Genomic DNA, 14,609 nt, shown 5'->3' with positions numbered 1-14,609 from the left:
ACTATCATCCTTTCAAAACAATGTAGGAGGTGTCCAGAGTTTGAGGCAGATACTACATGCAAGAATTATATAAGGTAATGAAAAGGGCCAGCTGGTCACTTTCAGGGATGACAAAAGTTGCATTAATTGTTCATGCTCCAACTCAAAATATTGACAGCATATCATTGACTTACATAAAATTTTCATGGAAATATACTTAAGATTCATACATCAGGCTAGTGTTCAACTTCAGCAGTCAGCTTGTGAGATGTAGGTTGAAGCCTGCTCAGATCGTTCATATTCGATAAATAAAGCGGTAAAGTAACAAAACTTACATTACTTTGGACTGTAGATTAAAATTAATGCATGCACCTAAAGAACATGTTATTTATTTTATGAATGCCATGGTTTGTGTTTTAACAAAGGGCTTTCTGACTGCAGGAAAACATTTCACTGTGTACTTTTTAAATGGACTAGATAGATTCTTTAGCCTTGTTTGCAGCAGATCTGTCATTATCCTCATGAAAAGCAGCAAAAAGGTGGTTTGTCAACACAGGAAACATGTTTATTGAGAAAAGAGTAGCATCAATGGGAGAATGCATTGTTGGCTGCGGCACTTAGGTCCTTGATCCTGAGGAGGAGAGGTTGGACCTTCATATGACATAAGCAAGCACAACTGTCCGAGAGCCTGGGCCAATCACCTTGCAGTGATGCGTTGTAGAAAGGACAGTTACACAACACAGGCTAGGAAAGAGAGAAGAAGCACCTTCAACATTAAAGCTTTACTTAATCATAACAAACAAATTAACAGTAAAAATTGGCACCTTCGAGTATTGTCTTTGAAAACGCTAGAAAAAATAAAATGCATATTGAATAAAAGCGACACATCGTTTTTGTATTTGGCTGGCCAACCCCCCCCACCCCCCAAAAGAAAGTTAAAATTACAACTTGAGAGTTTTCGCTACAGCTCCTCAGAAACACTTCTAAATCCTACAAAGGTTCACATTTTGAGTATAAACTCTGCTGAATTAACCATAATAAATTGATTAGCACCACTTTGTTATTTAAAGCATTAGTTTCTGATTACTATTATAACCTAGTGACTTACTATTGTACTAATAAAATCAGACAGTAGTAAAACACCTGGAAAAAGAAAATGGATTACTTCTCTTCTTCTCAAATCATTTCTTTTTTCAGATCAAATAGAGATATGTTGCACTTCCTCTGTGTTTTAGTAACATTTCAATATTATATTTATAGCTACTGATAAATCAGCTTCCCCCCCCACTTTAAACCCTTGGTTTTCTCTGTTCTTCTATCTGACATGCCAGTCCATATCTGTATTTACAGTGGAAAAGTTTTATTTCTTTTTACATTTCGGCAGTCATCTTTAAGTTTTAATTGTAAAGGCACCAAATAACTACCCCAGCCAAGTGCAAGGGAGGACGGGATGGACTGTTTGTTTTAGCTGCTTCGATGATATCCTTTTTCTTGGGGCCAGAGCAATGCAATGAGCCAATGTGCACTGCAGCTGTTTCAAACAAAATAATTTCAGCTAACCAAATGTATTTGCATGAACATCAGGTTCTACCCTCGGTAAGGAAATAGCATGGCTAAATCTTCTTCAAATCATATTACAGCAAATTCCAATGCTTCCTGAAAGCACGTAACAGGAATTCAGAGAGGCTGTAGAGACGAAACATCACTTTTGGCCCTAAAATGCGTGGGAACCCCCAGAATGACATTGTCTAAACACATATTTATGGGCCACCATGAGCCATAGTTGGAAAAGCAGAACCCAGTGGATGGATCAAGGTTCAACCTCTATTTGAGTTTGAAACAGGCCTCAACCAGTGTCATTGGTGTACATAAACCCTTTGTTCCATTTGATTGCAAAAAACCAAACAACACTCAGTTTTCAAAAAACAAAAAAGTTATTTACTGCTAACTGATTTAGAATGGTTTGGCAGCATCACTTTTCAGCTACATATTAAATTAGTAAATAGTAAATCATGCTGAGCTGGCATTACTTAACTAGTCTGGTTGCATTTAGGGGCCAACACAGCTGACATTAGATGTAAGTTAAGGTAACTTATAAAAGGCAGAAGTAAAATACAACTAACTGATGTAAATATTTAGAGGAATACCCGCAAAGACTTGATGTTTGCGGAGGAAGCTAACTGAGCAATTTTTAGCTTTTGTTTATAATAGAGGTTTTAGAAGTGTAGAAGTTTAATGTATCAGCTTTTAAGGAAACCACATTTGACTTTATTTTACACATCCATTTAGATCGGTGTTCTTACTATTATTTCCATAATGGTGACCTTGGAGAGCTACAATAGAACCCTGCTTCAGGGTTCTAGCATGATGTACTTCTGATTGTTCATGCCAGATGTTGTGCTATGCCTGCTGTGCCTGACAGAACCATGTGCATCTTGTGTGCTTCAGACAGCTGTTTCCCGGAACAGAGGGGGTGTTGGAAATTTAGGAAACATGCATTGTTGTGCTAACAAAATGGATCTGCAGCAGCTGTGCTGCATTGTTGTGCAGAGCTTTTACAGTATTGGGTTATTTTAGCCAGTTTTCTAGAAGGCATATGTCATCATATCTTAGAGCCAAAAAAACCCTACAAATGGTGATGGTCTCAAACATTATAAACAAAATTTCAAAACACACTTTTGCAAAACAAAAAGAAGCTTTTGAGAAAGGCTAACTAAAACTGGAAGGCACTACCATAGAGAGGAAGTAGCATTTAGCGTCCTCTATGCCGTAAACAGATGAGCTCCGTAGAAGTAAATCTGGGGAACAGATTGGCTCACCTACAAAAACACTTTTTGCTCTGTGCTTATAAAATAATTTAAACATTGGATTTTGGGGACACTACACAGGTCAGGCGCACAGCTAGGAAAGCTAGCTTAAGAAGGGAGTAAACAGCCAGACCATTAAAATTAAGCATAGTTGTGGAGAAAAAAAGATACCATCTTTTGCCTTGGCCTTTATTTTTCTTCGTACTAATGCCCCCACTAAATTCAAGAAGCTTTCTGCAAATAATCCTGCAAGCTTAGCCACAATAAAAGTGTTTGAGTTGTTATATTTCCTCCTTGTCTTAGTCAGAAAGACAAAAATGTTTCAATACAGCCTTAGTCCAATTATTTATCCATATTTTTAGCTTCTCTCTCATCATTCACTAGTGTAATACTATTTTAAAGTGATTTCCAAGGGCTACTAATACATCAATGGAAACAAATGGCAGACAGGCCAATAGCCATACATGGCATAAGGAGAAAAGTGAGACTTTTCCAACCAGTCTCACACAGCTGTTTGGAGATATTTACTGATGCAAGTTTGTGTTTAGTTACCATGAAAGACAGAAGCAGAGCAGAACTTCAGAACAAACATTTGTTATGAATGAGATTTACAATCACAAGTGGTAATTTGCCACTTAAATTATATGCAGATTAAGTGTAAGGGTGAGCTCTTTTAAATCCCTGGGAAGGGTGCCAGTTTGCTAAGTTTTAAAGATAAATGTCTCAGAATCTAATTTCCCTGAAATTCCCCTCCTGTCTAGATGGTTTATCATACATATCCTTACTTGATAAACTCAAAATTAGAGCTGAATTTGCAATCATGAATATTGTCATGTTTGGACATAGTATTTTGCAGCTATGTCCGAGTTCTAACATTTAAATGTCACACCATTACTCTTCAACAACTTTCCCCTGCTCTGTGCTAGCTTTTGTTTTTTGTTTTTTACTCTTAAAGGAGAAATATGTAATATGAAAAAGTATTAAAAATGAAAAAAAAAGAGACAAAAAAAGAAGTTTAACAGAAAATATAGTAAAAAATGATGATATATGCCCTCTAACGACAAGTGTGCATTGGTTTCTTTGAGAGAAAAACAAGATTAAATTCTTAAATCAAGTTAATCCTCATGTTCTCCTTTAAAATAGCTAAAAACATAGCTTTTTACTACACAATAACAAAAAGTAATTCTTAAGCTGATAAATATGATCTCAGTGATATTTGATTTACTGATACAATCTCATAAACTGGTCGTTATAGATTCTAAAAATGAATAATAAAGCTTTTTATTTTCTTGTTAACTCCTCAGTCTCTTCCTACCTTGGAGTATTTTAGCATATCCTGCTTCAGAACAATCATCATCATTACCAGAAATCTTAGAAATAACATCTTTGAAAAGCGCTGTACTATCAGTGGTTTAATCTGTAGGTCCAAATATGTAGCACTTTTTAAAATTCAACATGTAAAGCTGGGTTTAAAACAAAAAATTTGAACACACCAGTTCTCCCAGGACACTTTCATTACTTCATACTCATTTTCTTTCATCGTTTTGGAATATAAACATATTATTAAAAACTCCTTGTTAAAAACAATAGATATATTTATGAATAAAGATTGATCTTATAGTTGAAATGTCATTTGTCTTTCCTGTTGCTTATAATAGCATATATTGACATTAACAAACAAAAACATGATTTAAATGGTTATAAAAGAAGGTACTTTTGAGGCAAAAGTCTTGTAGAAGAAGAGACTGACAGGGCTTTGAGCTCCTTTGGTAAAAACAGCACAGGAGACATTTTTTTTTATTCCAGGGTCATGAATCTTAGAATCACGTAGTTCTTGTTTTGTCCATCAACCCTCCTTGTTTTTGTCTTAGCATTTTTCCTTAGCCTGTCTTTTGTCTTCAGTCCATGTTTGGTTTGCGTTCTTTTCCCTAAAGGTCACAGGGCCGCCGCATCACGTTATCAGGCAGCAGTTGATGCAGCGGGGTCCCAGTCTTCTCTTCAAGGATCCTTTTTTTCTCTTTGGAGCCAAAATGGCAATGATGGCCTCGTCAAACACCGTCTTCAGGCCCTTCTGGGTCAGTGCTGAACACTCCACATAGCAACAAGCTCCAATCTAATACAAAAAACAAAATTACACACAGAAAAAACTGACTATATTAACCTAAATATTCCTACTTTATAATATATGAGGGTTAAATTAACAGGCAAAGCACTCTTTTCTACAGCAAGTATGAAGGCAGAATTCAGCCAAAAGGTGCAGTAAATATTAATTTAAGCAGTTTTAAACTACACTATGTAAGCGAATCTTCACACATACATCATGGTGCATATGTACCATGAATGACTGCATGCTCCTCTGCTCGCTCATGGTTTGTTCTCCAAACTCGTTCCTCCTTCCAACCCCCATGTGGGAACAGTTTCTTTTATCTATCTTAAGTTTTGTCACTTTGAGGGTGATATGCACTGGAGAAAGTAAATCGCATGTGTAAATTGCCTAGTTTTAAAGGAAACTTGATCATTTCTGAATTTGATCCTTTACACTTTAAGAGCCACACTACTAACCTACATGTTTACAATCAATGTTGGAAGTTCACACAGGAGGTGTTCGACATTTCCACTTGAGGGTACATTAAAACATTTCTATAAGCTGGGGAGGAGCAGATAATGTTTTTTTATGTCCAGATATATTAAACTCTGAACATGGGAACCTAATGACTTTCTAAAATATGATTACTGTTTAAATTGCACAGTAGTTTGACAAATCTGCATAGACTTTTTTAGAGCTTTAGTTCATACTTTCCTGCTGACAAGATCCTATTGCATTTATCTCACATAAAATGATCACATTCATATTGTTAAATTCTGGCATTAAATCAGGACAAAGGAATTTAAAAGAGCCAATCAGCTTGATTCCCAGAGTTCTCCTTCAGCTGCTTTCCTCTGCTCTGTTTGATTATACAAACCTCCTTGGCCAGTTTCTGTCCTTGCTCAGTGGCAATTGGCTTCTCCTTCAAGTCGTTCAGTTTTGCGATGGTCTTTGGGTCATCGCGAAGGTCAATCTGGAAAATAGCAGATCTTGTTCAAGTACATCAATACCAAAAAAAGTAACATTTCTAATTGAGTTTGATACCAGTTTATATAAAGGAAGCGGCTGTTCCAACTGTTGCAGTTCCGAATTCTCCCGAGTGGTGCATGACTTTACACAAGTGAATATGATTGGTCGTTTATCTAGGGGGTATTGTTTTTGTGGCAGAAGGTGCCGCCATTTTGTAGTTTTTTTCCTTGAAGCCTAAACTATAATGCGAGTCAAAAAAACTACACGACCCAAAAACCAACAGTGCTTTCGCTCTGAGTTTTCACCCGCGCTCAAAAAAAAACAAAACAAGAATGGGAGTGGTGCAGGAGCGGGAGTCATTCTGAATGGGAGCGGGATGGGAGTGGGAGTAATTTCCCAAGGAGTGGGTACCCATCTCAGAAAAGAGAACATTTGAACCAGTTCATTATGTCTACTCTTTAGCTCATGAGACACCAACATTTGAAAATAGATAAATGTTAATATAGCAGATACAATTGTCTCTGTCTTCTGTGCATCTAATTGGTTAATTCTTGATTCAACCCCTGTAAGAGTATGATCTTTGAAGACAAAGTAGGAGAGTTAAATTGCAAGTGCAATAGGCGGCAGTGTTTGATGGGTGATCTACAAAGACTGACTGCACAAATCATCTAAGGGGTTGTGTTTCACCGTATTTAAATGAGCAGACTGCATGTAAAATAACGAAATTCTGCAAAAATGCTAAAGTCAATGTTAAATATGAAAGATAAAATGGTTATAAAACTTGTAAAGAACAAAGAAGGATCCACAGTCAGATTTATAGCAGATCACAAACAGATGCATTTACATCCACCAACTCTTTAGAGTATTAGACCCAATAACTGCAAAACTGTACTAGTGCCTCATTTGTGACTAAAATGACTTCAGAAACCAGTGTGTTACTTTCATCTGACATATCAAAAGTGCTACAAAGGCAAAAAATTGTAGACTCAGTTTTAGATTAAAAAAAAAAATTGTTTTGCACATTGTAAATGTTAAAATTTTTATGTCCTAAATATATGCACAATCTGCATAGGGATGAAGGCACACAAAAGATAAATTTGCATGCACTGCTTGTTGAACTGCATGTCCAAGTCTTTCTTTTTTGTTAAAGCAACAGTATTTTATGACCCAAGCGTTAACCCTTCTCAAGCTAGAAGTAAAAGGTCTAGAACTTCTAGTGGCTAAAAGTTACAGTGTTGCTTTGAAGATCTACTCATCATGTGCAAACAAGTTTGCATTTGTTTTAGGACATAAAACCTTTAGAAGATCTGGCCTATAATCTTTAGAGACGTGTAATTTTCTTTGCTTTGAAAAAGTAGTCCTGGGAAATTCTAATAGAAAATACCTGACTTTGCTTCTGCAGATGTGTAACAGAGATCCTTCAATGGAAATTAAAATATTTGACTCTTTAACCTGATTTGGACAGCTTGATTAGGTCAAATTGAGAATAATTAAAAGGACCATAATTAGGCCATGTTGGGGGGGGTTGACGCTTTCTTGCCCTGTCAAACAGCTAAACTCTGCAAAGTGGATTTTCTAAATTTTAAACCAGATCAAGTTAATCTTCACTTCCTGCTTTTGTGCAACACTATTTCAAAGGCAACATCCTGGTTCCTCACTGCGAATTACACTGCACTCCAGACCTCTTTATTGCCTTTTAAAAAGCAATAACATCCAGCAACTAAATTGCTATTAAAACCTAAATCTCCTTGAGCTCATTTTTTTCTTTCTTCATTTTTGAGTCAGTGTAGTACACTGTGGCAGCCAGCCACAGAGCAGTGACTGAGTTCTGATGGGGTTTGATAAGAAAGCACAACACGTCAGCTGACACCAGATAAATCAAACACCCACTCCATCCTGTTCATCACCGCTTTGGGGTACAATGGCATTTAGTTGCCAGGGAACATTGACCGACACATCATTTAACAGCTATAAGAGATCTTTAAGTACGTTTTAAGAATAAACTGCATTCACTGTGTAATCTGTAGTTCTAGACCAAGCACTGTTAATGTACACATTAAATATTCATGCAAATTAAGCAATTGATTAATCAATCAATCAATTAATTCTTTAAAGAATGTTTTACAGACAAGGACATTTTTGCATAAGAAAAAAAGGTGATGACAAAATAAATAAAGGATGCAAATAGAAAATAGTAAAATTAATGAGATAGCATAGAGAAAACATTAAAATGTACAGAAATTTTAAGTTTGACTTTGCTATGAAGGACTGAGAAAACCCAGCTGTGCTCGTGAGAGTAGATTCTGAACTCAAGAGGACAGTTACTAAAAAAAAACACAAATGCAAAAACATTGAAACCAAAACAAGGCATAGAAAGTAAATATAATCCTCATCTTTTTAATAAAAATACTTTTTTTTTTAATCCAGGCTGACATGAGCCCAGGGCTGTAAAATGATGTATTCTTTCTCTACTAAACTTGGACTAGATCATGTTAAATTTTAAGTCCCATTTGAGAGATCTTAGCTGTAACTGTTTTATTTAAGTGTTATTTAAAGTGTTAAATATCCCTTTAAATAACACTAGCAGATAATTATCAGATAATGCATTTACACATTTTATATAACCTGTTTCACTTTCTCTCTCCTCTGTGTTGCTGAGCAGTGCTGCTGAGGGCAAAAGTTTAGTTTAGTCCCGTTCACAAGTTGATGATTTTGGGGTTGGGGTTGCTAGTTACCAGCATACTGCCTTAGAAAATGCAGTCCCTTTGAAAAAGCTGTGCACTCTGAAGCAAAATGCTAGGAAACTGGAGAGAAAATAGGGCTCTAACATGCCTACAGGAATCCTACATATTCTGGAAAAACTGTTACTGTTGTATAAGATGAACCTTTGTAAAGCAAGAGCAGCATCTTTCTCCTTATTAATAGAGGAGAATAAGAATAATCCTAGATATTTTTTAATACAGTTGCCAAACTCACCCAGAGCCATAGCTCTATTGAATCAGTGTTAGTCCATGAGGCAGACACCCTGTCTGCTTTAAGGGTAGGTCTTAAAACTTTCCTTTTTGATAAAGCTTATAGCTTACTAAAGCTTATCGTCCTGAGTCATCTCTATAGTTATGCTGCTATAGGCTTAGACTGCTGGAGGACATAAGGACCCCTTTTCCTCATTCTATCGCTATTCTCCCATTTAACAGAATTTGTTAGTACACTCTCTAATGTTATGCTCTCTCTGCTTTTCTTGAGAGCTGTACTGAACGAAATTTCATTTTGTAAATGCCCTGTTTGTACAAAATAGCAATAAAGTTTGTCTAAGTCTTTTTCTCATATTAGCTTCATCTGCTCTGTTCCTGTTTGGCTGTGACACCATCCTGGAGAGAAATATCAACTGTGCCGCTGCCATCAACACCTTTCTTTATAGATGTTGGAGCTTGGACTGTTTTTTTTTTTTTTTTAGTGTAGTCCTGTTTCTCTGACTGTTACTAACTGTATTTATTCTCTTTCATCCTCTGACATAAGAGCTGGCTCGGAGCTGGTCTGCCTGGCTGTGTGTTTCCTGGACAAGGCCACCAGTGGAACTGGTTGATAGTTGCCTTTTGTATCTCAATTTCTTATTGTATCTCAGCTTCTGTCTCCTCGAACTCCAGTCAGCCTCGGCAAATGCAATCAGCTGGTTTTCCTTAGATAGAAAACTTTGAATCAATTTGACTGTATGATCTGGTTGATTTGTAAAGTGCCTTGAGATGACATGTGTGGTGAATTGGCACTATATAAATAACCTAAATTGCATTTAATTAATTTGGTAATTAATTATAAATATAATAAAATAAATATAAAAAATATTTTAAAAAAAAGATCACCTATCTATAACTGCTCGGAAGCTACTTAATTTGAGATGCAAAGCCCCTTGGAGCAAGAGATCAGTATCCACAGGGCGTCTGCTAAAATAGGGCCCACACACCTCCAAATTGCACATAGGCCCGGCCCTGAAGGAAAAGTAACATTTTTCAGGCAGCCCTTCGACAAGCTAACTATACTGTATACAAGAAAAAAAGAAGCACTGTTATCATTGATTTCCTTGTCTAAGATGAATTAGTCATCATTAATTGTCTCCTTGCAGCTGTAATCACTAAGTTTGCATAGAAAATATGGAGAAACGATTGAGTAACAAATCATTCACTCATACCCCCTTTTAGATAAAGTCTTCAGTCAAACTGTGGAGGTAGTGAAACTCTTCCAATCATGAGGTGAGTTTTATTTTTCAATAAACACTGACCTGTGTGCCAATGAGCAGGTAAGGAACACTGGGTGCATACTCTTGCAGCTCCGGCACCCACTCCTCTCGCACATTTTGGAAACTGGCCGGGTTGACAACTGAGAAGCAGATGAGGAAGACATCGGTCATGGGGTAGGACAAAGGTCTCAGGCGGTCATAATCCTCCTGGAAAGAGACAAAAATGCCATGTTACTCTCAAGCTGCAAGAGTATTTAAGTAAGCAATATCAGTTTCTGAACATCAGGATATGATCATTCTTCAGATGCAGACATCTGTGCACGCAGTCACATTGGAGTCTTTCTAGTCCTAAATGCAAATAAGTGTTGGACTAGCACACATAGCTACCACATCTTTCTTATTTTGTTGATACATCCTAGTTTGCCAACACGTATGAAAATAAATGGAACCAATCACCCATCGTCTACAGCTGGATATCCTTAAAGACAATAAAAGGACACACAGCAGGGACAAAAATGCACACACACGCATACCTGGAGCCATTAACAGAGACCAATTAATCTATTTATGGTTTTGGGCAGTGGGAAGAGGACTGAGTACCCAGTGAGAACTCACACCCAGACAGGGAGAACATAAAGACCTCATCTTGCTGCAAGATGACAATGCCAACCAACTAACACTATGAAGCCCCTTATCCTGCTAAAAGCAATAAAACGGTTATTGTAGTATTCTCAGTGTTGAGTTTACTTCTGTATGTCTATAAGCGAGCCCACCACGTAAGCGAACCAACTGCCCTATTACGTCATGTCCCTCTAAAACCACATTTCGAACAATTCACATTTCCTGTCCTCTTTTGCCCAGGACTCTGTTCCAAAAGGTTAGAGACAACCTTTTCATCTGAAACCATGTCATGTGTCCCTATCCTCCAGAGTGTCTGTGTTTGCTGGCGAAAACAGACTGCTTTTCCCTCTGCCTATGATCAAACCAGAAGTTGATTGTAGCGTTTCATCAAAATCCAGCCTGCCCTGAGGCAGATAAGAACCTTCCCTCCTTAATGCTGCCTCTGAATCCTGGCTCCACTACCTGCCACATTCAGCTGCTTGGACTGCCAAATCGTCCTCTTGCACATTTGGCCGCTACGACGATTGGATTTTAGCACCTGATTACAGCTGCTGCCTGTTAGAGATGTCCCGAACCACTGTAAGTGATCAAACCAATTTAAAGCCCAGCATCGTTCCCTCTGTTGTTGCATCAGACTAATTCAGGTGTCTTCGAGTGCCTGTTGGACTAAAAGGAAAGGAGCTCCTTAATTTCAAATGTTGATGGTTTTATATCAAAGTGTTCTTAACTGAATGTTGACTTTATGAAGCCTGTGTGTGAATGAGTATGGCCAACCTTGGGTAAAAGACTAAAGAATTTAGGTGAGTAAGCAGATTTCAATAATAATCATTTAAATAATGATCATTACCTGGATTTACCTTTTATTTAATGAGCAATTAACAAACTGGGACTTCCTTTCCTAGATATTTAATATATTGATAACCTGCTGGTAAAATTGCACAACACTACCTTTTATTACCTCTAGAATATTCTTTACTACCAATATAAAATCAAGCATATGTCCTGAATAAGACTTCATGCATGCAAAATGTTTGGCTATGTTTCATGTCTGAACAGGTTTTGGAGGAGAACCCTGATGCCATAATTTGGCTGCAGTTTAAGGCACTACAGAACCTCAGCTCTGAGTGCTAAAGTTGGTGTAGGAAAGATCTGCTAATAATAAACTAAAAAGTCCAGTTAACATAAAATTGTCAAACAAATAAGAAACCTTTCAATGGCCTTCATCTGAGTTTATTTAGGTCACTACCTTTTAGTAGCCTCTAGAAACCCCGAATAATCTAACTGGACATTTTATTTTAGGCCCAAATGATAACAGAGCCTACCTCTGGCACTGTTTGTACCATCTTCTGTTTACAATGAAATGGACAGGATATGGAGACTACACCACTCATAAAGCACATACACTAAACCATCTTGCAGACTGAACCACATTATATACAAACTTTATCAAAGGTTCCACAAACCAAATTGTTTGCAGCCAATGATGAATCTATCCCACAGTCATCACGCCCGTATTTAGACTGTAAATGAGTCAACTAAGCGTCATTGGATATTGCAGAGGAGATATGATTCACAAACGTCTGATCTTTTCATCCTATTGCCTCCGAATGAAAATGGTATCCAACTTTTTCCTAAGAGAACTGGCAAAAGGAGCATCCTTAAAGAACTCTCTAGCTGCTAAATGTAATGATTGATCGGAAATTGTTGTCGGTTCAGTGACTGACAGTAGAATGACAGTAGAGTCGTGATCTTGTCATCTTGTCATCACAGTCGTGATGACAAGATGGAGAACAGTTCAGACGAGGATAGATGAACAGAAGGGATGTTTTAGAAGAAAAAATAGAGAAGTCTGCATTTTCTGATATACGTAAAGGTCCACAAAGAAGACCTTTGTTTGGCATGATCAGATGTACTGTTCTTAACCTTTTTGAAAGTTAATCGTGCTCGTTAAATCCAGCTTTTTAAAATCAACTTTGTCTTGAGCAGAATAATTAAAAAAGGCTGCACATGATAATATCAAATTGCCATGTAGCGTGAGAAAGTGTCATTTGAAAGAGATACCCATTAACCCCTAAATAATAAAGGAATACAGTAAGGTGACTAGTGACTATTTTAGGGATTAAGATGGATTTATAGCTTTTACTCTGGCCATTCTTTCTGAGTCACATTAGAAAAGCCTCATGATGTCTGGGTGAACAGTTGGTACACTGAGCAAAAAAGCTTGCTAAGACAATGTACTAATCATGAAACTAAGAACATTTCCTCCAATGTGAATTGAACTTAAGGAGTTGAACTGTTTAGTCTTAATAAAACCACCAATCAGTGAGAATGATCACAAAAAATAATTTGCTGATGAGCATAAAGATTGAACTATAGAGTAATAGAAAAAAGTCAAAGAGTCTGATGAGATTATATACATCCCATCCCAGGGTGCATCGGGAGATGAGCGGAGGTCATCCCTATTGAAAAACAACTCTAAATAACAACAAATGTTGGGACAATACAAACGCATATTGATACAAATCTAAAACAAAGGTAGGTGCAACTTGGTCACTTTCTTTTTAGAATGAGAAAGCCAGAAAATCATCCCAATCCAATGTGGCAAATGCTTATATCGGCAGCTAAGCAATAATGAAAACAACACCAAGTGTAACAAACAAGGTTGGACGAGGACTGAAGTCAATGTAAAGTCAAACACAACCAGGAGAAAGGAAGGAGAGTTAAAAAAAGAATCTTCAAAACTTTCTGTCAGGTATTTGTGGCAAAGAATGTCAGAGGCTGGCTAAAGCCCGGCATACACTGTGCGATTTTCGGGACGATTTTCCAGTCGTGCCAGAATCTTTCGATTGGGCCGACTTTCAGCCTGTGAGTCGTGTAGTGTACAGGGGGTTATAAGGGGCGGTCAGCCTCTCACAACCACCTTCCGATCAGGAATATTGAGGACCATCATGGCAAACCGCTCAGGGCGCATGCGCAAACAAGGATTCTTCTTTTTCTTCTTCCTCTCAGATGTAAACACAGCAGCATGGCAGGGATCCAATGAGTGAAATGCAGTTCTGTCTGTAAAATTGACATAACTGTAGTAGCCACGTTTGCTCAGCCATGTCTTTTTTCCAAATACGTTGTCGCCTTTTCTTTTTTAGGGCTTTCAGCGCGTTTCCCTCTAGTGAGCTTCATATTCCCCTTCCATTTGTTTGGCTTCCGGATAGACGAATCAGAGCAGCTCCATCTCACTGTGGAGCTGAGTCCGACTAGGTTTTTAGTCGTACAGTGTGAGCAGCAGCTGCGTGCAATGATTGAAAAAAAATCGCATAGTGTACGCCCGACTTAAGCCAACCATTTACTTTGGATGACCTTCCAGGAAAAGACCTTTTATGCTATAAACTCTTTCAAATGTAAATTTGTGGGCTTTGCTAGCCTTTTCTTCAACCTTACCTGAACCAGACTTTTGGTCCAGTGAGATAATAGCAGATTCATGGCACTCACATGTCCTCACTCAAATCTTTACCATTTGCAGAACTAAACCATATAGAAAACCTTTAAGGGGATCTGAGGAGAGAAGTGTTGGGATCTGGAGATCTGCCATCTGTCTCCAGCATAGAGCGCTGTGGGTCTCCCGGGCTGGGAGCCTCCAGCACACCTGAGGATCATCAGCCCATCAGGAGACCTCCTACATAAGCAGCAGCCAGACCTGTCTTCGGCGCCGGAGTGTTGACCAGTTTTGGTTAGCTGAACCTGAGCCTCTGTTACCTTGAGAATCTCTGTCTGCTCTAGAGAGTAACTAGATTCTAACCAGCCTCTGTCTTCTCTGCTCACAGGAAAGCCTGACTGAAGTCTGTAGCTCTGGAGGAGCTTTGCTTGGAAACCTGCCTGCCTGCCCCAGGAAGCCAAACCTGAAGACAATCAGTCTGAATTC

At 38.0% G+C, this 14,609-nt stretch overlaps 1 protein-coding gene across 2 annotated transcripts in view; it reads right to left on the bottom strand.

Annotated features, from left to right (window-relative positions):
* Positions 1 to 519: 519 nt before the first annotated feature.
* The window catches only part of rhoq (ras homolog family member Q), a 34,787-nt gene continuing 20,697 nt past the window's right edge, over positions 520 to 14,609 (bottom strand). For both annotated transcript variants that reach the window (XM_038299460.1, XM_038299459.1), the window contains 3 exons: positions 10,115 to 10,279; positions 5,750 to 5,845; positions 520 to 4,899 (listed from right to left, as the gene is read on the bottom strand). In XM_038299460.1, coding sequence (XP_038155388.1) covers positions 4,738 to 4,899; positions 5,750 to 5,845; positions 10,115 to 10,279 — 423 coding nt within the window. In that variant the 3' untranslated portion in view covers positions 520 to 4,737. The remainder of the gene's footprint in view (positions 4,900 to 5,749; positions 5,846 to 10,114; positions 10,280 to 14,609) is intronic.

This window comes from Cyprinodon tularosa, unplaced genomic scaffold (genome assembly GCF_016077235.1).
Source record: "Cyprinodon tularosa strain WSP-4 unplaced genomic scaffold, ASM1607723v1 ctg43, whole genome shotgun sequence".
Lineage (NCBI taxonomy): Eukaryota > Metazoa > Chordata > Actinopteri > Cyprinodontiformes > Cyprinodontidae > Cyprinodon > Cyprinodon tularosa.
This window is presented reverse-complemented; position numbering and strand designations above follow the sequence as displayed.